The sequence below is a fragment of the Motacilla alba genome, chromosome 6, assembly GCF_015832195.1.
Source record: "Motacilla alba alba isolate MOTALB_02 chromosome 6, Motacilla_alba_V1.0_pri, whole genome shotgun sequence".
NCBI lineage: Eukaryota > Metazoa > Chordata > Aves > Passeriformes > Motacillidae > Motacilla > Motacilla alba.
The window spans coordinates 24,034,819-24,062,386 of NC_052021.1; the positions used below are offsets into that span (position 1 = coordinate 24,034,819).

At 44.5% G+C, this 27,568-nt stretch overlaps 1 protein-coding gene across 8 annotated transcripts in view; it reads right to left on the minus strand.

Annotated features, from left to right (window-relative positions):
- Positions 1–27,568, minus strand: part of SH3PXD2A (SH3 and PX domains 2A) — a 248,561-nt gene that overhangs the window by 85,843 nt on the left and 135,150 nt on the right. For 7 of the 8 annotated variants that reach the window (XM_038141673.1, XM_038141674.1, XM_038141672.1 and 4 more), the window contains one exon: positions 9,499–9,527. In XM_038141673.1, coding sequence (XP_037997601.1) covers positions 9,499–9,527 — 29 coding nt within the window. Of the gene's footprint in view, positions 1–9,498; positions 9,528–9,613; positions 9,631–27,568 lie in introns of those variants that run through there. The other variant, XM_038141678.1, reaches the window with a different exon arrangement.

A 27,568-nucleotide genomic window follows, 5' to 3' on the forward strand; every position in this document is an offset into this window, starting at 1 on the left:
CCCTCTTGAACTGTGCCATTGATGCTTCTCCCCTCAGGCTCCAGAGAGACCTAAACAAAACCAACATTTGTGCCTGGTGCCTGGCTCAGTGTGAGCCTGGTCAGACATTAAACTTCTTAGGTACCATCACAATGACAGATTCATTTGTTACTGTAATTGCTGGGCAAGCAGCTGTCCCACACCAGGGTAGTTTAAATAAGCTTTCCTTGCTCTTATGTCTGTGGGATGTTGATGCATCATGTTTAAAGCAAGTATTTTAAGATAGTCATTGAAGGAATACACATATATTATTTTTCTCCCCAATAGGAGACTGCTTTTTAAAGTAAACCTCTCATCCCTGCAGAGATATCTCCTCTTCTACACACTTGAAGCTGAACATCACCTCCACTCCCCATGCCATCTGTTCAAGAGGGCTGTATCTCGAAAAAATATTTGAGTAGTAGATTATCAAACATGCAAATCCAGCTAAAGTATCTGAGTAAGAGGATTGGCAGCAGGCATTAAATAAGGCCTTTAATTTTAGTCTTATTCACCAAGTTCAGCTTCATCACGAGCAACCAGGGGAGGGCCTGTCAGTGTGGGGGGAGGAGGCAGAGGCGCTGGGCTGCAGTGATGAGCACAGCCAGCACCTTCCTCTTTCCCTGGCAGAAATGATCCCACTGGGAGCTGTCGGGCTCGCTGCCTCCCCGGCACCACCACGCTACAGACCAACCTCAGACCACGTCCACTTGCCACGTAGCCTGGCGTATGCTAGACCCACACACACTGCTTGGAAAATGTTCACATCTGGCTTTCACGTGACTCGAGCATGCCTCAGAAATTCATCATCTGGATAACTCACTCCTGCAGGGGAGAAATCCACAACCAGGGAGCCCTTTCCTGAGTTGGAACGAAGGAGTGGGGCCAGAGGATCGTGTGCTTGACAAACTGCACAGTGACACGCTCACAGCTGCATTTTCACAGCCTCATCCCGTCCTTCATCCTTTCTAAAAGTACAAACACAAAGAAAACTTAGTCCCAATTTTCCACTCTGTTTACTTCTGCAAAAACCCATTTTAATCCCATTCGCAGACCCAGAAATATCCAAGACTGTTTAGTTTTTGTTCTGGCAGCCATTGCTCACATTAACTCTTTCCACATGGCAAGTGGGGATTGTTTCCCACATGATCCCTGTGGTACAGCCTCTGCACATACAGTTTTGTACCAGTTCCAAGTTTTGTTGGGAAGTGCCTAGAATATCTGAATGCTAATCCACATCTACAGCTGTACAAACTAAGACCATCACCCCTCTGAGGAAAAAAACCAGCCTCCAGCACTGCCAAGGAGGAGGGCAGAAAAGCCCCAGACGGTGCACTTGAAAACTCACAGGTATGTACACATGCTGGGATTCATGTGTGGCTCAAAAAATGGAGCAGGAGTCAAGTCCCAACTGTGAAGGAGCCATGCTGCCAAGCACAGAACACTCAGCAGCGTTGTCGTGTCCAGGCAGAGCTGGCCAATAATCAGTGCATACATTCGAACTCCTGCTGGACACCTCTGGAAGGAAAGCTTGAAGCCATTTCTGGTTGGGTGAGCCACTCCATCCAGAGTGAACTGGAGAGAGGATTTGTGCTGTCACGCAGCCTGGACAAAGGCCAGCTCAAATGGGACAGGTGTGAAGCCATGCACAAAGCTGGATGCACTTAGGGAGTGCTATTTTAGGGATGAGTGCTCTCAACAGGCTAAGGACACACAGCCGACATCCAGGTTTCCAGAATCTGGGGACAGAGTGCTCACCAGCATGAGACTAAGCTACCCAGAATGCCCAGGGAAGATTGTATCTGCTCCTCTCAGCCAGCCAGACCCATCTGTGCCCCACACAGATTGCTGTGGTGGCTGAGGATCATCACCCTCTGCTCCAGCTCCCAAATGCACTTCTCACCTGCCTTATCCAGTGTGCCAAAATCAAAATACCAGTACTGTCTGTGCAAGAGAGGAAAAACCCACGCAGGCAGCGTTAATACCATCTGCCACCGACAGACAGAAGAGGGAGGAAGAACAGGAGCAGATGGAGAACAGAGAATTTCTTTAAAGCAAGAGAAATGCCATTATATCCCCTAAGGTACCAAGTGCTTTCTCTGTGCTTGGCTGAAGACACTCTGAGGCATTTGCAGGGTGCAAACTGTTCTACCATGGCTGTGCTCAAGCCACACCTCATTTTTCCAGCCGTGCCTGCACCCAGTCTCCCTGCCCTCTCTCCGGGACACAGGGCTCTCTGCAGCACTGATGCTGAACTGGGAACGGCAAAGAACACAAACACATTCTTTTCCCTAATCCTGCACCCTGTCCCCACACTTCAGTTTAAAAGCCAAGGAGCAAAACAAAAACCCACACAACATACAAACATCTCTTTCTCTCTTATCCCATCTTCCTCCCACCCCAGCATATGGGCCACCCAGAAGATGACAGTGATCCTATACATCTAATGGGCCACATGTCCTGTCAGCAGAAAAGTGAAGCAGTGCAGAATAAAGTCTCCTATCTGCTCTTCTCGTCAGTAGCCTCAGGCAGAAGTCCAAAGCACTTCAGTTTAAGCAGTGACTTTAAAAATATGGTGTACAAGGAGAAGTGTGAGATCAGCTTCCTTCTGCCAGAACACTACAGACTGGATTTGGAGCGTGGGATTGGAGTGGACAGATTCACATCTTGACTGAAGATGCAGAATTAGGTCACACACGCAGAGATGCTGCAAGGACATGAAATCTGCCTGAGTTAGCGGCAGCTCCTCCTCAAATTCTGCTCTCTGCTAGTGCACCTGAGCACAGGAGCAATAGTCTTGCCTTGCAAAAAACCACAAACCCACAGAATGGATGCTTCTATAATTGTATGAAAAACTTGTTTTAAAAAAAAGACTTACAGTTTTGTTTTAAAAATAAATCAGGAAAGAAAATTAGGTCTTTGGGGAATAATTGCATCAAGAAAAAGCCAATAAACCGATCAGAAGTTTAGCAAATTCACTACCTGAGGAAAAATAATTCTCAGTCATGAGAAGAGGAAGCTCTGTCATTGATGACTGAATTCAAGATGCACATTGAGATCATTAACTACTAACTACTTCCAGAACCAGGCCCAAGATGTATATCCCCAGTAATTAAATGAAAAGTTAAATGAAAAGTTGTTTGGTCCTTAACTGCTATGCTTTTGCCTACTCTATCCTTCTTTTGTTACTAACGCCTTTATCTTCCTGAAAAGAAACAAAAAAACCCCCAAAACCAACAAAACAAAACAAAACAAAAAAAAGGAAAAAAATAAGAAGCAGCTATGTGAGAACCAAAATGTTCTGCCAGAATCTGCTGTTTTTAAATTCCATGCAGTAATTAGTACATACAGCCAAGAAGGTTAATAGTATGATGAGGGAACAGATCACGATTTCTGATCAAGAGCAATCTTGTCAGTACATGCTGGTGAAGTTATAAAAAAGAGGCTGGCAAACTATCTCATCCGGCCATTCTCATCAACAGGCCAAATGGCACCAAGGAGCCAGTCTACCATCCCTGCTTCTGCCCAAATTGTAGGAAACAATGCAAGGAGCACAGTGCACACGTGTGATTCATCAGGATACAAACAGGAGCACATGCCTCATTCTGCAGGGATCATGTCATACCACAGATTTCTTACAAGGATTAAGGCACCAAGTTACATGATTTAAGATGTTCCTGGGACCTTGCCATGGGCTTGGACAGATTTGCATCCCTATTCACCTCCTTAAAAAAAAACCTCCCAAGCTAAAGCTTTCAGAGGAACTATAGGGAGACAGACTTCAGAGACAAACACCATGAGAGCAGAATGACTCAAAGTAACACTTGAGTTAAAAACCACATCCTAACTTTGTGGCTGCCACCTGGGCTCAGATTCACTAAGCAATGACCAAGTCCCTGCTTGGGGCAGGTAGCCCCCAGTCACAGAGAAGAGGCATTGCCTCATGCTGGGATTAACCATGGTAGTTAATTGGATTTTTCAGCCTCTTTAGTAACACACTTAGATTTGGCTTCTTTGAGAACCCAGTTAAAAGGCTTAAGAGTTCTTCTGACTGAGAAGGTAAAACTGAGACAGATTTCACAGTCAGCTGGATTAAGGCGTCCCCCAGTTCTAATACTAAACATTTAATACTAAACCCAACTCTAGATGATATCCCATCAATACTGCAGCAACCTTAAGGCAAAGGAAAAGCAACACTATATGTCTCTTGGAGCAGTCCTTCCTTCCTCCTCTACTGCAGCCCTTTGCCACAAATATTACAAAACACCTGCCAGGGCTGAAGGCTGTACATTCCCTGCTCACCCTGTACCTACATGTAGCTATATGCTTGCCACAGGCCTGTGAAGCTGGCAGAGACCTCCACACTCAATTGTATCAATCAAGCTTTGTTCCCAGGGTCACCACCTCAGTCCTGCAACAGGTAAAACCAGCTCCAGCCACATAGCCCTGCTGGTCCAGCTGGGAGCTCATACATTTGTCACCCCATTGAATGATTAAGCACAGAAGGGGTGGCACATGCTATTCATTTTCTCCACATTGTCTTAAAGGAGGCAGCTCAGACTAAGTCAAGAAAATAAAGCTCATTTATAAAAAGAAAAAAGAAAAAAAAAGAGAGAGCAAGACACAGCGTGGAACTCTAAATGCAGGCTAGACACATGCAGAGTGACAGGGTTAGAAAGGTTAAGCTCTGAAGAGCATGGCTCAGCTGTAAGGACAGAAAAAGCCACAAGTTGAGCCATTTGCCTTGGTAATTACAAAGGAAGCAGAAAAAAACCTATTCCAAATAATGCAAAGAAACGGCAATTAAGGCACTCCCTGAAGCTGACAGAGTGCACATCCTTAGCGCATGAGGGCAAGAAAGAAAGTTTCTCTAGTAATGAAGAATTAGGCTGAGGAAGCAGCTTTGGCCATCAGCTCCACCCATAATTCCTACACAGCATCCCACAAAGTGATCAGCCACGAGGGCCTTTGGTGTTTTTACAACAATCTGCTTGTTTCTCACTTGAGGCCCCACTTCTGTCATTACTGAAACTCTCTCAACTCTGCTTAGTAATTTCCCCACTGAGGGAAAAGACAGCATTACAGATGTTTCTATTAAAAGTTTGTGAAGTATCTTCCAATGGACTCTGAAGTTTTTATTTACTTGCCAGCAGATAGATCCTTCCTAGTTTTAGATTACAGGAGGGAAAGAAAACAGTGATTGTTGGCTGTGTGTAGCCATAAACTGGACAGGGAAACCCAGTTGAAGGATGGTTTACTCATTCAAGGAAGCCTCATCAGCATCCTGAGGCAACACTGGCTTGAACCAAATCATTAACTTAATATTCTAAGTACCCAATTACTACTTAAATAGACTTCAGCTGCCAGACTCAGCCAAAGCACCGCCAGCTCAATGCAGACAGGATCTGAACAATGAGGGAAAGGAAACACTGCAGGACTGACGGAGCCATAACTTCCATTATATTAAAGCTTATTCCCCTTCACTAAGAGGAGCATCCTAAAGCATAGCAACAAGGTGCCAGAAGAAGCCACCAAGCAAAGGCTTGTAGCCAACTCTGCCCCCAGCAGCAAGGTCAGCAGTCAGAGCAGGGGCAGTCTGGTTATGGTTCCGGAAGGGGGTGGCCAGCAGTGCTCCTGCCCAGGCACATGGAGAGTTGTGACCACAAGGGCTTGGTCACCTACAAGGCAGGTGACAGAGTTCACTTTGATAGCACCTCTTGTGCTGGATCTGACCTCAAGGTTAGCAAAGAGAATCCTCTCAGTAGTTGAGAAGCACTGAGACTCAGTGCAGAAAAGTTGTGAAGCCCACACCAGCTCCCTGTTGCCACCAAACAGGAGGTCCCAGATGCTTCAGCTTCGTGACTGGGATCTGACTGCTTTGGCATGAAACCAGACAGGAAAGATTCTCAGCAAGGGGAGAGGGCAAGATCTTACTCTAGGGGTCTGCAGCTTTCTCTAACCAGCAAGGGGGTTTGTGAGGTGGGTGACACAATGATATCTTTGGGGAGAAACATACTCCAACTGGTTTTATGAGCCACATCAGGATTAGCAGATATCTCAAGGGTTAATTAGTTCACCATGCACAGATGGTAGCTGGTAGGGTTTGCAGAATGGATTAATCTAATCTGTTGCTTGTAATGTACCATACAAATACCCATTCCTAGACTCCCAGCAATTCTACCCTAATTTTGATTTCAGGACAGAAAAACCACACAATGGACGCCAGCATAGAAGTAATGTCTATTTTGAGTGACAAATGGGTAGCTGTTCATTTGGCTAATGCAATTGACAAACTGAAGTTTGAAAAGTAATTCCTTCCCATTTTGCTGCAGAGGGTCTTTGGGTGGACCAAGAAGAGACCATTTGTTGCAAGTGTACAGAATATGCCCATGGTAACCACTCCTCACAGTTGTACTGAGGGCTCTCCAGCACTGACAGATGGTCTTAGAGCAACAATTCAATTGCCTGGAAAAAAGAAGGCAGCTTTCTGAGCAGCTCTGCAGCATGTCAAATAAAGCCCCCCGAGTCCAAGGTAACAGCACATGTGGCATTTCAGGCCACAGCAAATGTCTGTGCCTCCACAGAGCCCCAGGTCTCTCAGCTGGCTGCAGGTTAAAGCATTTATAATTAGATCACATCCAAGCAAAGGGCTGTATGTTTACACAGTCCTTTGCACAAGAGGAAGCCTGGCTCAGGGCTGGCATGCAGAGATGCCCCAGATCAGCACAAGACTCCCTTTTGTTTAGCTAAGGACATGCCACGCTATTGCATTTGGTTCAGAAGGTCTCAAATGTTTACAACCAGCATCAACTGCAGCGGTAAATGTTTCCATAACTCCTGTTAAACTCTGAACTTATCCAGTTTCTCCCTGCTCTAAGGGGTGAGCAGAGGACTAGCTAGACACTCACTCTGGCAAGGCAGAGGTCAGGGTAGAGGTGATGTTGGCTGTCTGAGGCATTCTCTGAATGTTTCTGCAATTGGCCATGCTCGTGTCATGCCTGCACATGCCTGAGACACAGCAGCTGTGGGATTCCTGCTGGACAGTGTGGGACAGCTGTGCTCACCCCCAGCAGCCTCCTCCCAGCACATCTTTGGTCAAGACACAGGATCTTCATAAGGTCTCGTTTGTTGGGAGGTGCTTGCATTTAAAAATGCCTATTTGTCTCTTGTTTAAAGATGCAGTACTTCCATAATCTGCACCTATGGAAGAAACTGCATTTCAAAGCTATTTATTATCTTAAAAGACCATCACAGCAATCCTGAAAATCTGTGCTTATTTACCCCATCCCTTTTTCAAGTGTCATAAAGCTGATCTTTGTTAGAGGCTGTAACTGGCCATGCCCTTGGCATATTCTTTTGCTCATTGCGTGCACGCTCCCACAACATCCAGCTCCAAACAGAAGGAAGCATTCCTCTGCCATTCGAAAATCAAGCAAGGAGATGGCCGAGAACAGAGTCCCTTTATGCAGCTCAATGTGTTCGTAGCGCTGCTTCACATTCCTCTTTGTACGGGGTGAGTGGAGAAAGAGTGTCCCTCAGCTCCAGTGCTCCCAAGCCCTGGCTGCACAAACAGCCCAGCACCAAAAAGGACAGAAGTTGCAGAAGGAGATCTTGCAGCACGAGGAGCTGGGATAGCCAAAGGAGGGAGCTCAACCTGAGTGGCCCTTGCAGGGATGAATGACCATGTCACTTGGGGTCCTCAGGGCAGAGGGCCAAAGAGTCCAGCAGGGGAGAGCATCCACAAATGGCATCTCAGCTACACTGACTCAACTGCTTTCCTCATGATGTCATGGCAGATCAGCTCCAACTTGCCCTCAGAGCCACAGGAATGGAGAGGCAGCAGTTTCCTTCCACTCCCAAAGCAGTTCCTTGCATCTCTTGCACATGAATTGCAATACTCTTTCATGTAAACTGATGCACTGAGCCCAAAGCTCTCTGTGTCTCCTAGTGCTGTTCCAGGTCAGTGCTAAATCAGGATGCCCAAGAGACTTCCGCAACATTTTTCAAAGATTTTTACATGGCCCAAAAGCCCCCAGTGCTCAGGATGTGGCACTGAGCCAGGAACTCCCACACTCAGCTCTGCCCTCTACCAAGTCACTTGGACTGTTTTATTTATTGTCAGCCCCTCTAGAGAAGGTGCTGCTGCCAACTTAATTCACAGGCTGTTGTGAACACACGCACACACATACACACACACTTTCCTTCATATTACATTTAAGAAGAAAGTGCAACCCAGACAGAAGCTTTGCAGGAGATTAAGAAGACCAAGCATGCCCTAGCTTATTTGTGGGACCAGCACCTTGTACCATGCTTGCCCCTCACTACCACACCCCACCTCAGGGAAATTCAAGGAAAGGTACCAAAAAGTATTGGCCTGCAAAGGCAGCTGCCAATTGATACCCAGGCCATCAGGGTTAAGCAACAGCTTCTCTTTAGTGCATCACTTAGCTTATTACAGGATGGCAGCTTAAAAGCCCTCATAATTATCCAACAAATCAATCTAGACAGTTATATTCATTGCAGTCCAGTATGTTACATTCATCTTCCCTTCCCTTCCAGAGACTAAGCCACTGCAGTGTTTCTTTATCGTCTTAAAAAGCAGGAAGAAAAAAATTCCTCCTCTCCCAGCACACAGGCCAGAGTTTTCCAGGAGTCAGTATTGGTTTGAAAGGCTTCTCTTTGGATGCTCTGAATGCAATTTGAAGCATCCAAGATTCCAAATAAAGTCAATGAGAGTTGCAGGTGCTCAATGCTGCTTAGGGAAAAAAAAAAAATTAAAAAATAGAAAGCCCTGACATATCCAGCTCAGAGCAGCCAAACCCAGAGGCCCATAATTGCACATCCCTATTGAAAACACATCTGTAAAAATCACTAAGAGCTACATAGGGAGGGGTAAAATTGGATTTATATAGTCTCAAATCAGGGTTTTATAGGACATTTCAATCCAGGATTTTAAGAACAAAACACTGAGCTTCAGCCTTTGAGGCAGCCCAAACCCAGACACAAGCAGTAAGAGCATTTTGCATCAGAAGCCTCACCAGAGCATTTTGGAAAGGCATGACAAACGATTCAAATCAGCAGAGAAAAAGATAACCTTCCCTTCCAGAAAAGAACCCCAACTCTGACTCTGCACTTTGACCATTTGCAATGAAAAATAAAGAAATGTAATGCAGTTATCATCTCACATTGGAGAGGGAGGTGTATAAGTACAGTTAGAGAAAAGCAGTCATTTTAACTGCAATACTATATAAGGTATATGATACATATACATACATATATATATATATAGCATACAGATATATTTCTTCTATATAGCTCAAAGGAAAGAAACTGATGCTTATCTCCAGCAGGATTCAGCAATAAAAAGTTAAACTGCTACACAATTCAATGCCACACAAGATAAACAGAAGGGGAAAAGCAGGGGGTAAGGAGCTCTCCAGAATCATGCAGTACATTAAAAAAAAAAGCCCGGTGTCTTACCTGATTTCCTCTTTGAAGATCCATAGTCCCTGAAAAAAAGACAACAACAAATAGACATGGTTAGAGCTGGGAACGGTGGCGAGAGAATGGGTGCCTCCCAGATTTCCACCCATACGCTCAAGGGCTGGCGCTGCGCGCTCCGTGCCTCAGAGCGGGGCTGAGGGCGGCCGGGCATGGGCGGCCGGGGGCGTCCCGGGCAGCAGCGGCCCCTCAGCGGCTCCGGCTGGGGCTGCTGCAGCACCGGGGGCTCGGGAGCATGTGATCAGCCCGGCAGAGCGAACCATCCACAACCAGCAAGGCAGGGGAGAGGGGTGTCATTTTTTTTCCCCTTTAAATTGTGCTATTAAATGCACAGCTCCTGGGTTAACCCTTAGCGTCCCCCCGGCGAGGAACGGGAATGGGAACTGTTTGCTGCAGGGATGCGGCTGCTCCCGGCTGAGCTGGCGTGGCTGGCACTCCCGAGGCTAATTTGTGAATGACCTCCAGTCCTCTCCTAGTTATCTCTGACAAGCGCTTGGAAAGCACAAGGAAAAAAAAAAAAACCACAAACAAACCGAAACAAACCCCAAACTTTGTGTTTTCTTCTTTCTTCCAGGATAGAACATGCACCCTTACTTTTCCATAATAATTTAAAGGGTGCTGGCACCTCCGCTCATGCAGAACAGCTGAAACCCCAGACAGCTGCTATGGGAGGGGAAGAAATTACAGAAGGAGCTGCAAGAACCGATTCGGGATAAGCAAAACCGAGGGCAGAAATACTCGGCTTATGGCTGTGCTTCCCCGCGGGGCTCTCCGGAGCCCGTCAGCCCCAGCCCCAGCCCCGGCATGGTGCGCCAGGCAGCCCGGGCAGAGGCAGCACCGCTGCGCAGGCACAGTGCCCCCGCACCTGGCAGAGCTCATGAACCACCCGATGGCCGGTTCTCCTCGCAGGAATCCCACCAGAGGGGCAGGCAGTAGCCTCTACATTTTGGGGGGCTGGGCTGTCAGAAGTGGGGTTTTGTCTCTTGCACCTTGCTCCATCCTCCAGAGGATCAGAGAGGGATTATCCCAAACTGTTTATTTAAAGAGAGTTTTGGGGCTCAGCTGAGGAGCCCCCAAAGCTGTCTTGAGGGCAGAGTTATGTCTAGCTGTAAATTCTGTTTCTCCCAGAATTTTGTGTGCATCCCCATGCCTTACATGTCTAGGACTTGCTTCCAGTGAGTAATAATTGGGAATTTTTTGCACCCTCTTTTAATTTCCCAGTGTCATTTCTACTTCAATTAAATGGTTGTTTTCTCAACCATATTTGCAGCTGTATTTGATGTGATGATGCTACTGCTCATGAATAAGTTGCTTCTTCTACAGAAGTGATATCATATGCAAATATAATTCCTGCTATATGGTGCCTGAAACAGAGATCCCTCAGACCAAGCTAGGGATGGTACAATCCCCAAAATGTAGTCCTCTACCCCAGCTTGGCTCCCATGCCAGTCTGGAGCTTTGTGGAGCTGTCAATTCAGCTTTCCTGGCATGCAGAACTCAGTTCACATAATTAGAAATGAGGTAATGATTGATTGATAGCTAATAAAATAAATTAATTTATCATTATAAAAAAGTTATTTGCATCACTACCACCACCCAATTCACAAGGCTTAATGAAAAAAAGAAAAGCCAAACAATCTGTGGGGCCAGTTTTCCTCTTTTCATTTAGTCTTTCTGTACGTTTGAAAGTCAGCTTTATTTGGGTTCCAATTTTGGAGTTCCTGAAAAAAACCCAGGTACCCCATGTCTCCCTGTCTTGTTACTTTTTTGTACACTCACATTTCACTTATTAAGTCAGAGGAAAGCAAAATCAAATAAAATGAAGCTTGAAATAAAATCTTCATCTCCACAGTGAAACTCTGAAATCCAAAACTTGTTCCTCCCAGCAAGGACAGAAAAAAAAAATAGAAAGCAAAGAAGATATAGCAAATAATCTCTCTGGCTGTGTAAAGTGCTCTTTGTGTAAGTATTCTTCACCTCTTTTCTGCTTAAGAAGAAAGCCTGTGTTGCTGCTTTGCAATAGCAGCAGCAAGGAGCCCTGCCTGACTCCATGTTTAATTTTTTTAATGTCTTACTATCCTGCATATGATTAATTGATGAATCCCTCTCCCAAGTGATGATATATAAGGGTAATACCTCTCAGCCTCACTGTTTTCAGTGAAGCATTAATGTGAGGCTGAAGTATTGGTTTATGTCTCCAAACCAATAGAGGAAATTATTTAATGGTTTCTCTTAACTGTAACAGTTTCCAAGTAGAAACTCTGATCTCCTGCAACCCAGACTGCACCTGGCACACCATTAACCCTTAGATCAGACAAAAAATGTGGTCTTGCAAAAGAAAAACCCTTCCAAAGAAAGGCACAATCAATCCCATATCTGTAGCTATGCAGGGAAGCTCACTTTCTTTTCAGCTCTTGCTCTTTTTATCTTTTCATCTTTCTTCACACATAATTCCATTCTTCTTCCACTTCTATATGAGAACAGAACCACCATCCTAACTCCACTGCCAACCACAGATACAAGAATAACAATGAAAGCAACGGGTGGAACTAAAAGTAGCTCTGGCAGGTCTCTTCATCATCCAGGATCACTCTATACTGAACGAACACCTACCTCAGAAATAGCATATTTCTAGCCTTTTTTGAATTAGAATCTAGCAATTTTGTTTAAAGTCTTCCTGTGGGGCACCACCTTTAGCTGATGCTGAGCCTCATTACTGGCAAGGAAAATATTTCCTGCTGCTAATGGTATTAAAACAGAGCTGGTGCCAAGCACGTCACACAAGGTGGATACACTCTCCTTCAATGACAAAGGAGAAGGAAGCTGGATCTCCTTTCTCATCAGCATTACCCCAGGATAACATTACTAATTTGAAATCTAGCCATGAATGTGAAAAGAGGACCATGAACATTGCTATAAAGCTGACTGCCTTGTTAGCACATTAGGCTGTCCACAGTCTGGAAGTTTCTGAATCAAAAAAAGATCTTATGATGAATTAATATGTCCCTTGCTAGCTAATTTAAATATGAAGGTTGTATTAACAATGTTATGGAAAAGTTTTATGGCACATCTTTAGGGGCTGACTTTGCTGCTGTATTCAGTGAGAGTTAATAAACATTGATGTGTGTGCACATGTGTTTTGATCTATCTAAATACATACAGATACACACCAACAGTGGCACTATCAGAAAGTTGTTTAAAAAGTGAGGAGTATCCTGACATTTGTTCAATAGAGACTAAGAAATGTTCCAAGTGGAGAGGACTGGAGGTGACTAGGTGCATTGGCAACAGTTGTGCCTATCTATTTTCTAATTCACTTTGATTTATCTCTGTCCCAGAGGGTTTCTCCTGCATCACCTGTGGAGATCTGGCAATTCTGCAGAAGCCTCCTGCAGGACCAGCTTCCCTTTGGGGTGATGGGTTCAGTCAGGGGACCTCATCCCTGTGGGACCCATGGTGCAAAGGCTCTTTTGAAAGCTTCTCCCCCTTGCTGTGGGACAGCAGACCCAGAAAGTTCACTCTCTGGGATTCCTCCTTCCCAGACACATCACACTTTAGCCCGGGGCCTCTGCCTGTCAGTAAAGCAAGGCTTGGCTTCAACTCATTTAGCAAAGATTTCAGAGAACCATGAGCTTCAGCTATGAGGGAAAACAGTGCCTGCAAAACATGAGGAGCTGTCAGACCCACGGAGCAGCACGGCTGGGGGAGCTGCACAGCAGACACTGCAGCAGATGAGACAGAAGCTAAAGGGAGAGTAAATCATCTTCCTGTCTCTTTCTCAGTGTTCACTGTCCAAAGGAGATGATACAGTGACAAACCCTGAGTAATGGAGGTCAGCCTGTATCCTCCAGAGTATTTTAATACATAAATTGAAATTGTTCTGTATTTGTTGGTTTTTGCTAATTCATGTTTGAGTACATTGTAGTCATTTCTGTTCCCAGGCTCCTTAATTCCTAAAAGTCTCTAGTGGTGTGGGCAGACTGTGGTGGAGATATATGACATTTCAAGCAAACAACTCAGATTATCATTTAATCACCAATGATTTGCCAGGCAGATTAAAACACAGCAATATTTTTACAAGGAAGTCCACTCTCTCCTTCCCAACACTTAAGTTTGCAGTCAGTAATGAAGACAGCTTTTTCACAAACTATTTTTCTTAGCACTGCTATCAGATTCTGTGACACTATTTTTAAAGTAAACCAATACAAAAATACTTTGCTACTACTCTTTACATGCACAGAAACTTGAGCCTTGAGAATATACTCGCATTCTTGAAACTCTCCAAACTGATTTTCCTCAACAGCCAGACTGACATTTCCTATTTGAGACAAGGCCCAAAATCAAGTGTGACTGAGAACTGGCACCTCTCTGTCACCAAGGACTATGGTTGGAGGAGCACCTAACACATTACTATTATCCAAACACACAGGAACTATATGGAGAGTGCAGGGTTGAAATTCTTACTCATGGTACTCAGAGTGTAAAAGCTGAACCATGTGCATGAAGGCATCTCCATTCCCACTGAGCTCTGAGACCCATATGACATGAAATTAAGCAAAATTAACTCTGTATGTTATGCATTGGGAATAGAAACTCAAACAGATGGATGCACACAGCTATACATTTTCCCCCTACAGCATTCCATCCTCTGATATCATGAAACCACAGCTGATCTCTTCCCTGAGCCAAAGAAACAGATGAAGGCTTTTTTCCTTCTTCTTCAATTTTTTTTTTAGAAAGTACTCTGTTCACTTCCTGACATAAATCGTTGCATTGTGGAACCCTCTCCAACATGAATCTGTCCTTTCTGAGCAGAGGTCGAGCTTTCCAGCCCTGTGAGAAAGGGCCCCATTGTGGTGGTCCCAAGACTCCAGAATTCCTTGCCTCAAGCAAAAGGGACTTGTGGGGCAAGAAGAGAATCTGTCGACCTGACTTCCAACCCAGGCGTTTCTCACTGGCTGGACATGGCCTCTGCTGCTGCTAAGAAGGGTAAACTACTGTTGTGCAATCACATCCTTAAGAGAACAGGGACAAAACAAAATAGAGGATTTTGCCTTCCTGTCACCTTCCTGTTGTCTTCACAGCGTGTCTGCAGAGCAAACAGCCCAACTTAATGTACTCTATACTTCCGCTTAGGCTGCAGTGACTTTCTCTGCATTCCTTAACAAAGGTGGCCCGGTTTGGCTCACCAGGACCCAGCTGGAGATCCTGATTTAGTGCTTTAGTGACTTCTGACAGCTTGCTTGAACACAGGAACTTAAAATTCAACCAAAGTTCTCCCTGTGAATCTCCAAGCACAACACTGGAAAACTGAATAATTTTACTAAGTACAGAAGAGATCTCCCCTATACCAGTAACCTTAGCTTGCACGACAAAGCCAAGGTTGGAAGGAGATGGACACTGTCTCCTCTCCAGCAATGCTCCCTGTACTTGAATCCATGGATTTCTATCATGAGGCAGAGATGCAGGAGAAGGAAAGGCAGTATCCTCTGTTCTGCACTTATCCTGGAGATTAGCCCCACACAGCACAACTTCAGCTCTGCTCTTCTCCAACGTGCAGGGAATGCAGACAGGTCCAAGACAAGTGACATCCCCATGGGCCATCTCAGCCTCACATGGACACACTGTGTTTGAGAGCAGCAGCCATTTCTTTCTTTATGTAGAATGGGTGTTAGAAGGACGAGAGATGGGTTTGAGGCACCCACCCCTTTCCCTAAATGAGTAAGAAATGCCACAGATTTTTGTCCCAGGATTCCTCAGCAGTGAAGTTGATTGCTTGGCTCCAGAGAGCAACTTTAGTATTTGGCTCAGGCTAAAGAAATGCAGAATTAGCCTCTTGCATTTTTACAATTATATTTTTATGATGAAATTATCCTCCTGGAGGAAGACAGAGCTTTGAAAATGCACATTCAGCATTTCACCAGGCTGTGAGATACAGGGCAGGGCGCTCTGACAGCAAAGCCCAGCCTCTCTGGCACCAGGGAGAGATGGCTCAGCACAGGCTGGGGGCTGCAGAACACTGGAGCAATGAGCTAAGGCCATGTGATCCTCTACTGCAAGGCCTCAGCAGCCTTGAAAAAGACAACACAAATGTTTATAGCAAGTTTTTCCTGGAAAGAAGTATAAAAACAAGGTCTTGCCTAAGAGTCACATCCTCATCTGTTTCTGGTTTACCTTGTTTATTCTTACAGATGGCAAATTTCTCCACAGGACAGAAAAACGTATTTACCTTAGCAAGAACTCTGGGTGGAGGTGTTTTTCACCTCCTCTAAACTGACCCTGCTTGTCCCTTGTGGGGAGGCCAAATTTATCTCTGTCTTAAAATGACCAAGCATGTGTCACTTTATTATAGCCTTTACAGCATAAATGCTGAGTGATAAAAACAAGTTAATAAAAATTAATCATTCTCATGTGCAGGTTTTCCAGTTATGCCCTTCACTTGGGAATTTTATTACAAACAGCTACATGCAGATACAACATGCTTAAAAGATGCATCTAATCCCAGTTACAAATTAAGTATTGAGTATCAGAGTAATAAATTCAAATGTACCTTATAAACTGGTTGGGCTAATGAGCTTGCATATACATCATATGAATCTGATTAAGAGCTTAAGAAGTCTGCACAGGCTTTGAATCTTTACTTCATTTTCTTGAGCCCTCCCTGATTTGAGGGTGGGTGCCTCAAATTCTCGTTTCTGTAGATGTGGGTCCAATGTCTGGTTAGCAGCACATTGTCCATTTGGGTTTCTAAACTGCAGCCCAAAGACTCCCACTGCTGTCCCTCTCTGTGGACATCATCTGCTGTGTCAGACTAACTCTGCCCAGAGCTGTGTGTGCAGTGCCTGGCCACTGTCTCCTTCACCTCCCTGTCCCTATGGATGACCTCCCCAAAAGGAGGCATCACCCATGGCCAGCCAGGCCTCATGAGAGGCAGGATACCATCACCTCCACCACAGCATGCATGGAACTAACAATGTCACCCCCAAAATGCCCATCCCAGAAAGTCCTTGGAAATGGAGAGAGGGGAGGAAGAGGAGAAAACTCCCAAGTGACAGACTACTAAGACTCAACTCCAGCTCCAGACACAGCTTGTCCAAAAAGGCTTTTGCCCCTGAATTACTGCCCCAGGAAGAATAGTTGGAGCACAGCAGTTTGAATCAAAGTAAGAGAAGAGCTTCTGCATGTAACACAGCTGAATCATGGTACTCACTGGTGTTAGACTTTGTAATCACCAAAACTAGGCATGGGTTCAAAAAGCAATGAGATAAATTCATGAAGCAAGGATAAATGGTGGCTATTGTACTCCATGCTCTGGATGTTTTGACCCGAAGAGTCCCACAGCGGCTGAATGCCAGAAACAGAGAGGATACACAAGGGAAGTTCACTCTGTATTTGCTTTGTTTCTTGTATTGGCTGTAAGCCACTGTAGGAGACAGGAGGCCAGATGGGGCCCAGGTCTCACCTAATTGTGGCCTTATAATATATTCTCCTGTAAAAGATCAGACTGGATTAGGATAAATTACATCCAAATCACACTGCATTACTCAGCACATTAAATTGTCCTTAATCACATACTTTGATGGTCTAGAGTCCTGCCTAAATTTACCTCCTGTGCATATTTCTGTGCCTATTCTGTTGAAATCACTGCTGAATTTCAACTGTACATAACCAGGCTCTAATGAAAAGCCAATAAGGCTCTTTGATCAAGCTTTAATAGGACTCATCATGGGGACATACTCCACTGTGGCAAATGGTTTCCTCATCCTGTCTCTTTCAGAAATGTTTTGTGAGCCTTTAAAAGCAATTTAGTCCTGATTTATGTTAGCTAAGTGATTTCTGTTGCACATGTGAGTTACAAGAAAAGGGCTCTCATCTCTATTTACTATGCTGTTCAGGAAATCAGTTATAAATGCTGTAGTGCCTTCAATGTCTCTGACTTCAATGCAGCGGAAACCAGCAATCTGAGTGAATACTTCATCATCCCCAATTCTCCCATATGTGCATCCAGTACTTAAAGAGGCAACCTATAGGATATTTTTTTTGGTAAAGGGTACTGAGATTCCCTTGTCTAAGCTGTTTACCTAAGCTGTTTCCAGCAGATATTCAAGGAAATAAGCATTCAGTTCTTTAATAGAGAGCATATGGAGCACATTGATGACTATCTTATAAAATTAGGTGTGCGTTCAATAGAAGCGAGCACCTCATTGCATGTTCAGAGGTGAGGAGGCTGAGCAAGCTCATGTGGTCAGCCAGGGGTGCAAAGCAACCCAAAAGTTTTGATGGCTTGACCTGACCAGCCAGAGGCATCCAACAAGCCGTGGGCATAGGTTAGAGCAGGTCTCTTCACAGCAGGGGAGAGATGCCATCAGGAGCCATTGCAAAGTGCCTGTGGCCAGTGGTGTAAGTGCTGCAGCTGCTGCTGCTTTGCTTATGGGGTTGCTGAGCAAAGGCATTCCCAATTCTTCTCACTCCTTATCTTGGGCAGAGAGACCACAGAAAGGAGAAGTGACCCAAACAACAGTGCTTTGGGCTGCCTTCCTCCTATTCTCCTCTCCTGCTCTTGAGAGAAAGCCCTTGGGACATGCAATTCCCCTCAGCCCTCACACACCACATCCCCCCTGTGAATACAACCCCCCCATAATGAACAGGGCTGGTAACATCAAGCCATTGGAAGACCCCCAGGACCAGGACTCTTTCACAGGAAGACAAAGCAGAAGAATTTCCTGTCTGCCCTTTTCTTTCTGACTGCCCAGGGCATGAGGATACCCACTCACAGTCTCCTCTGAACACCCTCCTTTGCCTCACACCAGCCTCACAACCACCCCACTGCATGTGCTGGGTTTCCTCATCTCTCCCTGGGATTCCCCACAGCCCATCCCAGTACATGGTGCAAGTGCTGGCAGCAGCTCTTATGCTGGAGGCTCACACAGGGAAATCCCAGGCTGTCACTGGCATTTTTGACATTCTAAAGTCTCTAACTTGGCAAAGTAAGAAATTATGTACAGGCATTTCCAGACGTGGCCCCAGCCCTGCTAGACCTCTGGGCTCCCAGTACAAAGGAGAGTGTGCCAGATGCTTGGTATTGGACAATTTTGCATTTTTTTTCTGGTGGTGTTTGTCTGGTGTGTAGTACTTCTGTATACTCAACTGGCTTTTTAGCAATATGATGCTTGGACTTCTCCGTCTTGCTGCTCCTGATATATGTCCAAGGGCAGTTGGACCTGAAAGATTAGGACTGCAATGTGCACAGACAGCAGATGGCTGTTGCATCTGTACTTACTTTGCACTGCTAAATACCCTATTGCCCTACCTAGTTCTACATCCCCTTTTTAGTGGTAGATCTCTCCCCTGAATTTTTAAAATCATCTGTTGCACATATGGCCCTAAGAATGGTAAATACTTTTTCCAAGACAGGCAAAAACTTATGATGCATGTGGGAAGACAAGATCAAGCCCACAGTATGAACTCCAACTTCATCTGGTGACTGCAGTCTTTCCTCTCTTTACATTTCCTTCAGTTCGAGCAGGGAGATTAAAGCAGAGCTCCTTCCCAAATGTGCCTCAGCAGCATGTCCTCAGTTAACTGTCTTGCAACATCAAATGTCTTTTCAGCATACTAAGCAGTGTAGTTCTTTATAAGACACCAATTTTATATTACTTGGAATTGTTTTCTGCCTGTTTCTACAAAGCAGCACATGGAAATATCTTTCAAGTCATTGGGTTCTTTAATTTACTAGTCAAGAGACATAAATCATGACATGTAAGATCTACTGCAAGTTCATGAACTCTAGGAAATTTCTCTAATCACTATCCTTTGAATGGAGCTTTTTTCAGCCATGGTAAAACTCCAAAACATAGCTAGTAAATTTTGCTGGATTGGCAACTACTAAAAGCAGACTTGTCTTCCCTGATTACCTACCAGGATCAGACAGTCTTAAAACATCTTCTGTGATTCTAACATTAAAGCAAAAAAGAAAAAAAAAAAGTCCTGAATTTGTCTTGCCCAATATAATTGTTGAGATTAATTAAATTATTCCAAATTATCACTGAGAGACACCAATTGTGGGAGAAAAATAGAGACACCTTCCCAAAGATAAAACCTTTCAAACACTAGGGTTACTTTTCAAGGTGACCAAACCCCTTTCAAATATCCAGTTCTGATAGTAGGTCCAACTCTTTCATGCTCTCTAAAAGGTAAAAGAGCTAAATTACATGATACTTGCAAAGAAGCATCACAAAGTTTCCAGAAGTATCAGACCCACTGAGAAAGGATTTATTGAGCACTCTAGGAGTGAACGGAGATGCTCTTCTTTGTAACAGGGTGTCAAATATTAAATAAAAAAAGCCATGTACTTCAAGATGGTGTAAGAGATTGTTTCAGTCTCAATGCTCAGTTCATTTTAGGAGGAAAACAAAGAAAACAGATTTTTCACCCTGGATATACTGTGGATGTCCATACTATAAGATTCCTGACACTAATGATAGACCCTATATACCCCCTTAGGGTATATAGTCCTATACCCAAAATTATCAAAACTTTCAGTGAATTTTGCTTGACTAGTATTTGATATATTATAATACTGAACTTCAAAATTAAATTTTCAGAAGCAGAAGATGGTTTTGCTATTACATGTATGGACCCATCCTAACACTTTTTAGTGAGCCTTACTCAATTAAAAGGGCAAATTAAAAAAATCATGTTACCCTCAAATATATGTTTGCATACTTGCCTCAAAACACCTCAAATCATGTCAACTGACTTTCTAAGGTGACCAGCATTAAATATTAAATACCTCTGGAAAACAGAAAAAAATGTATTTTTATATGCATTTACAACATATGCAGATTGCACACAACATGAAACAGTGCAATATCTGAATAGACAAAAATTTTGCTGTCCAGTTCAGATAAAAATTTGGATGTTTGTCAGATGTGCTCATGAAGGAAACAGTCAGTTTCTCCTTGTTCTCTTGTTCTTTTTATGTAATTCCTGTCCAATTCTCCATCCAGACATTAACTTTTAATTCACCTCGTACATCTCCAAAGAGTGTGTGTGGCATTTCCAATATCTTTTTCCATGTTCTATGTTCATAAAAGTGAAGAGACATAATGAATGAATGTAATTACTTCCATCCATTCAGCTGGTTCTAGGATCCGACCTTTACATTCAGCTAAAAGAGAAATTATTTGTTCCTTCAAACTGAATGATGATTCAGGGAGTTTTTCTGGCCTGAAACACGAGGGATCTCTATTTTGCAGAGCTAAGTGGCCATTGGCAGCTTATTCCTGCTTTAACTGTTCATGTTATCTGATATATAGATATCACATGTGGGCGAAGGGAAAATGCCACTGATTGTCAGGCATTACACCCCCTCCTTTTCAGCTGTTGATCTCACTTGCTCAGTAGTATCCCAAGCTTGGAATATCAATGAGGTTCTGCAAATGCCATGCCCTACAATCAGCTTTTGTGCACTATTTTCTCCCTTTGTTACCTGAAATGCCAGAAGCTGCACAATAAGAAACCACACTCTTAGCAAGAACTCTGCCTTTCCTACCAGGGCAGGCCATGCTATGCCTGGCAGTAGCATCTACCACAGGATGACAAGAGCATCCCTGAGCTCCTGGGAGGTTTCTGTATTCTGAAGTTCACCCTGTGGTGTCCAGTTCCAAGTCTGAATTCAGTGCTGTTTTGAATAATTTCTCATTACAGTAAAATACTGTGAGATTCAAAACTGGAATCTAGGCACACCAGCCAGGAGATGCAGCTGTGGGGATTAGGAATCAGAGCATGAAACAGAGTGTCCTACTGCCAATAACCTACTTATTAACAATTTCTTGCCCAGTCATCCTCTGGGATGAAGCCAATTCCTGGAACCTCCTGCTTTGCCTCTGCTCCCTCTGCAGCACCAGCTTCCCACCCATCCCTGCCTTGCCACTTCTGGCCTCAACCTGTTGTCTCCTGGGCAGCTGATTGTCCCTCTCTCCTGCTGACAGCACACACCTCACTCTAATGCAAAATGGCTCTGATCACTACATGAACACCCTGGGCTCACCAAGAGCTCACAAAACCCAGCTCTGACCTTCTCAGCAACAGCATGTGCAGCACCAAAAATTCAGCTTCAAGCCTTCAAGTTCTGCTGTGCATCCCATCCATTAGCAGTGCCTGGGGAGCTCTGCAGAGACCTACCTCATGATTAGATAAAAGCTTTTCCTTTTAAATCATTGTACAGAAGGAAACAAGGGTCTGAAAGAGTGAATTCCATTCCATTCCTCCATTAGAGGCCAGGCACATCCCCTCTGCTGGTTATTTATGTGTTTTCATTTTACACTAAAAATGCAAGGTTTTGTTGTAGGGAGTAAGTTGCTTAATTTATTTATTGTGGTAACACTACTAAGATCCTTTTCTCAGTAAAGACACAAAAAAGGGAAAAGTGCTCTAGCTTTTCAAAAGAAGAAACATTTTCTTAAACAGTGTTGAGAAAATCTTAGAGCTCTACATGCACCAAAGTAAACCTGGGGTGGTGATGAGAAGGAAGAGATTTTTTGCCTACCTCTCTGCCTCCACTGCCCCAGAGCCTGCAGGTCATATCATGCCAAACAGGTTCTCGAACCACTCTAATCAACAGTGAAACAGTCCAAAATGCAAACATAACACCCTGCCCCTCATCCCTCCCTTGCCTGCCTTGAGGGTCTCCGAAGGGTGAGCAAGGAGGCTGTGAGAGGAACCAGCCTGTGGAGCACAGGGCAGAGGACACACACAGATGAGACACAACTGTGACTGTGCCTTGCCACCAGCTCCAAAGAAAGTCCATCTCCCAAAGAGGACTTGAAAAACAACTGCAACAATGGCAACAGACCTCCAAATGTGTCTCCAGGTACAGTTCCATTCAATGCTTAAAGTCAGGAACATTTCAGAAGGAAAACTGCAGTTAAGGCTGGAAACAGATCCTACATGAGAGAACTCAAGAGCATCCAGTTGCTAATGCAACCATGGCCACGTCATCTTCACAGCTGAGCACCCAGGAACTCCAGTGGATCTCTCTCCTCTGAAGCAGGGACAAGACACCTCAGCATTTCACATGAGGAAAGCTGAGCAAAGAACTTGTGGCTGAAAGTCACAAAGAGTGGAGGCTGGGTTTAACTTCTCCATCCCTCAAAGATTCACACTCAGTCGTGCTGACCTTCATCCTATGCCATAGAGCGAGTTTAAAAATACATCACTCCTCTTGAAAGTGTGTCACAGCTCTTAGAAGCACGAAAATCAGGTTGTGGGTAGGAGTAACTCCACAGTATATCTGCACCATGTGTATGTATATATATATATATATATATACACACACATATATATATATATATATATATATACACACACACACACTTTTGGGCAACAGTCTTTAAAATTCCACTTTGCAGAAAGCAGACTTTTAGCACCTCAGGAGTTGAACACACTGTTATTATCAGAGGCTGGAAGCAGAACTGTTTTAAGAGGCAGAGGTCATTTTCCATTAATTTTTTAGGAAACACACTTTTTTTTAATAGCTCAGCTTTTCTAAAAAATAATTATTTTATGCTCAGCCACAGCTCTTCACTGGTAATGCCACGCCCAGTTTGGAAGATATAAGCACTGAATGATTTGGCAGAGGGATATACTCAAAGGGAAAGAAACTGCTTACAATTTATGATATGCTTTGATAGCAGCGATTTAAAAATGCTAGTGTTTCATTCCAACAAATGGTACAATAACAAGCACTAGACTAATGATCCAATGCCTTATCAGAGATGTTCACAGGTCAGATAAAACCACCACATTATACCTGCAGGATCCAGCATTTCAAAGTCAGCCCTGTTTGAGTTTCTCCGGGGCTTTCATCCCCACAAGCCATACATTGACACTGTCATCCCAAAAGCTGCCCTCACACTGAAAGTTTTTCTGCTGACACTTTGCAACCTCTGAAGTACATCTGGGCTGTCCCATTTCCCAGCCATGGCCACCTCAACCATATGAGCTTTTTCCTCCATATGAGGGAGCAGTGAGAGAAAAGAAAGTGTTCAGTCCACATCAGGCTTTGCCAAACAGCTGGCAAAGAATAACCTTAGAAAAACTGATACTTAAGCAACTGTGGAGGAGATCTATCAATTTTAGAGGGGCAGGATGAGATCATCCATTGCCTTCTGTTGTCTTTTGGCTGAAAACAGCCAACAGACAGCTGGACAGCCCCTGATCCTCCACTTAAACACAGTTGCAGAAAAATTTGCATTTCATCATCATGTTGCATTTTTCTTTTCTTCTCACAGGCCTTCCCTTGGCTTGCTCCAGGGTTTCCAAGCCTGTATCACATCCCTTCACACCTGCTGGGGTCTGTTCACATTTAACGTTGAGCAGTAACAAATACTTTTCTTATGTTCCTTCATTTATTATTAAAAAAAAGAAAAATTTCAGAGTTCCCCTTTACTTAACATTTTTTGCTACATATTCTGGGGAAATAAGACAGATTGTGCTCTGAGGATGCAATTGCAGGGGTTCAGAGGTGTGTGTGGTAGCAGTCTGTGCTGAATCACTGCAGTGCAGACTTGGGCTGGTGATGCTGCTCCATGGATCAGGACACGCAGGCAGGATTTCAGCAGCACCTGAACTTTTCAATCATTTCCTTTGCTAAGGAAAAGGATTAATTTCTCAGAGAATCCTATGGCACTCAGACTCCCTCATGCTGCCAGCCTGTGCTACCCTTGAAGAGGCTGCACAAGGATCATGCAGGCAATGTTTGATGTGAAGGGAATTGCTGTTGTTACTTAAAATAACCTGACACAGAAATGAGGCTCTGCTGGGACTCTCCCACCTGTCTGGGCACGGGCTTGGTTGAAATTCCTCCTCCTGGGGTACTACAGAGGAGCAGCAGCACTTGTCCCAGCACCTGGGGTGAATTGTGACAGTATCTTGGGCTTAGGCAAATTGAGTTTCACTCTTTACATCTGAAACTTCTCTCACTAAAAAATAGAGAGACATGTACTGGGTGCATTCACATTTAAATATTACACTGAGATATGTTGGGTACCAGCACACGTGGTCCTTCCAAAGCTCACATGCTTGCAAGAACAACTTTTGATATTTATAGAATCACAGAATCATTTAGGTTAGAAAAGACCCTTAAGATCATCAAGTCCAACTGTTAGCCAAGTACTGCCACCAGTAAACCATGTCCATAAGCACCACATCTACCTGTCTTTTAAACAGCTCCATTATCCTTCCCTGGATTCAACTCAGCACCCCAATGTCTTTCTTGTAGTGAGAGGCCCAAAACTGGACATAACACTTGCGGAGCAGTTTCACCAGAGCCCAGCACAGGGGGATGACCACTAGCCTGGCCCTGCTGGCCACACTATTGCTGATACAAGCTTTATAAAGCATTTTACAGATCAGCTTGCCAATCCAGATGGATTTTCTGATCTGCTCTAGCTATGGAGTGATTTAGCAGAGTTTGCCTTTCAGCATGTGACTGGGAGAAGACTACAGACCAGTGAGATTAAGTGGCAGTATTAGAAGAAGTTAAGCAACCAAGTTTACTGAGAAACTTTCATTTCAGCATGTGTTACATCCTTCCCTTCTGGGGCCCATGTCTGGATCTCCCCCTGGACTCACTGTGCAGTCATGTTAAGTCTGTCAAGAGAAAAATGCCCAGAGATACAGTGATGCTCATCTTCCCTTCCTTCTGCATGGTGCTGAAGAGCAGCTGATGCCTTGACAAACCCAGGCTGCTTAGGGATGACTTCACACCCAAACTTCAGCAAAGCCAGCTTTCCCCTCCTCAGTACCACACAGAACATTTGCATTCAGATTTATCACTTCATTTCATTTTGATCCATCTGTTCCTCCTGGCTCATTTCCTCTTGTCTGGTCAATACTTCAGAACAACTTGAATAATTTGTAAAATGAAGGACAGCGAGTCAGGCCCTAGGAGCAAGGCACATGAGGAGTGCATGCAGAAAACAGAGCTGAGGCACAAGGTGGGCCCTGAGGTCCCCAAGGAGCAGGGGCAGAGCACAGCCCATGATGTGCTGCTGCCTGATGAGACTGGGGTTTGATCAGTATTTCTGCCCAAGCATTACAGCTGTGTCTGCCACCACGTTTTCAGCTGTTTGACAACTGGTGACAAAGATGCATCCCTCCTCCTGGCACTAGATTAAATTTTCCCTGCTGTGATACACAGGCTTTTTAACTATGTGGCCAACTCCTGCTATGACCAGCTTGCTTTGAATGATACGTGGTAAATGTGCTTTATCCCGGTCCACAGCCAGAGCCCTGAGTCCCTGTCGTGTGTCAAGGGCACTGACCTTTGCTCTCTGCTCACTGAGTCCCAACAGGACTCATCTGGTGCCCATTTATGCTCAATTTCAGGCTCCTTTCTTTGCCACACTGCTCCACAGCTCCTTGTCTCTGGTTAATGTGTTGTTATCACTTTGGATCAGCAGACCCAGAGCGGGCTGAGGGTAGGTGCTGACTCCAGTGAGCCCTTTTAGCCTGCCTATCCTTGCTTTTCAGACCAGATATCATTTTCCAGGCATGTTATGGCTCACAACAAAGTCCTGGCAGCACCCAGCTGTCACAGGACAAGGGCTCAGACACATCATCATCTCCTGCATCCTTTTCCCTCTCCAACTGGAGCCAGCCACAATGTGGAGAGGCCCAAGCCAGCCCCATGGGGACACCAAGCTTGGGTTGAAGCCTAGACGCCAAGGCTCTGCTTTATCTCTGCCTCAGAACAGAGCACAGCAAAAACAACTCTTGGGACACTGCAGTGACCCATTAAAATTAATGGGGTTAAATCATCCTGGTGTAAGTCACCAACTTCAAAAGATTTACACAAGGGATGAATCTGGAGCCATTATTTTTCTTCTTTGTGCCTTTCAGAAAGACGATCTGTTTTCCAGACTGCTGTGCTCAGCCAGTCTTTCTCAGTAAATTAACTACCCTCTTGTCGGTCTCTTATTCCATACTCTTGTCTACTGTCCAAGTAATTCCAACAACTGCTCACCTGCTCTGTTTTTCCCCATGCAAAACGGCCCTCATATACTTCCAACTGGCCTAATTAATTTCCCTTTCCAGGGACAAATGAAAAAATACAGAAAAAGCAACCCCCCCCGAACAAATTAGAGAAACCAGGAGAGCTGCATATCCTCCAGGCATATATCTTCTCTACCCTTGGTTGGAATAGCAGGTAAAGGAGCAGGTAGAAGTGTAACACCTCTAGCTCCCTTAAAACTACCATGCACAAAACCTGCCTGATGTATGTCACATATATTCTTCTGTAATAGAAAGCACTTACTTTAGCTAAGGAGGTGCAGGGGACCAAAAAGACAGGCAGAGAAGCCTCACGTGTAAAAGATACAAGCTGCCAGCTACTCTGTCATCTGGAAGCCAGCCTTTATCCTGAGGAGGCTCATTCACTGCCACTGCAGATGGCCTTCAACTCTTTCAGCAAAGAGCTCAGTAACCTTAAAAAGCATAAATCAAAACTGTGTAAAATTGGCAGGTGATTTGATAGGAAGAAATTGCCTTTTGGGGACTGCTTCATGTCTGCCAAATTCACCCAGACGCAGAACCACATATGGATTTCTAACCTATGCAGGTTTCAGTGGTGATTACAGTAGTGATTGTGGTATGAACCATGCTAGACATATTATTCTGGGAGAGCTGATGCATTAAAAGTAGACAATGAAAAGCTCAGAGTGTATTTGGTCCGTGACTTAACCCACCTCCATAGTTCCCAGGTATTCAGCTCTGCGGATTTTGGCACAGGAAAAGTGGACTTGAAATTCAGCTCCTGAACTTGTTTCAAACTTTGCTGAAAGTCTGGAGGTGTTTGGATCTGGAATGTTGACTAGTAGCTCCCAAAAGAGGCTGCTAATTTCTCAGGGTGAGGCAGCAGAGGATGGAAGGAACTAGTGTTATTTCACTTTGCTCTAAACGCACTGCAGCCATCTGAGCAGCCGCTAAACCACAGGGCCTTGAAGGAACTACAGAACAGTCTGACTGTAAAGTCAGGCACTGAGGA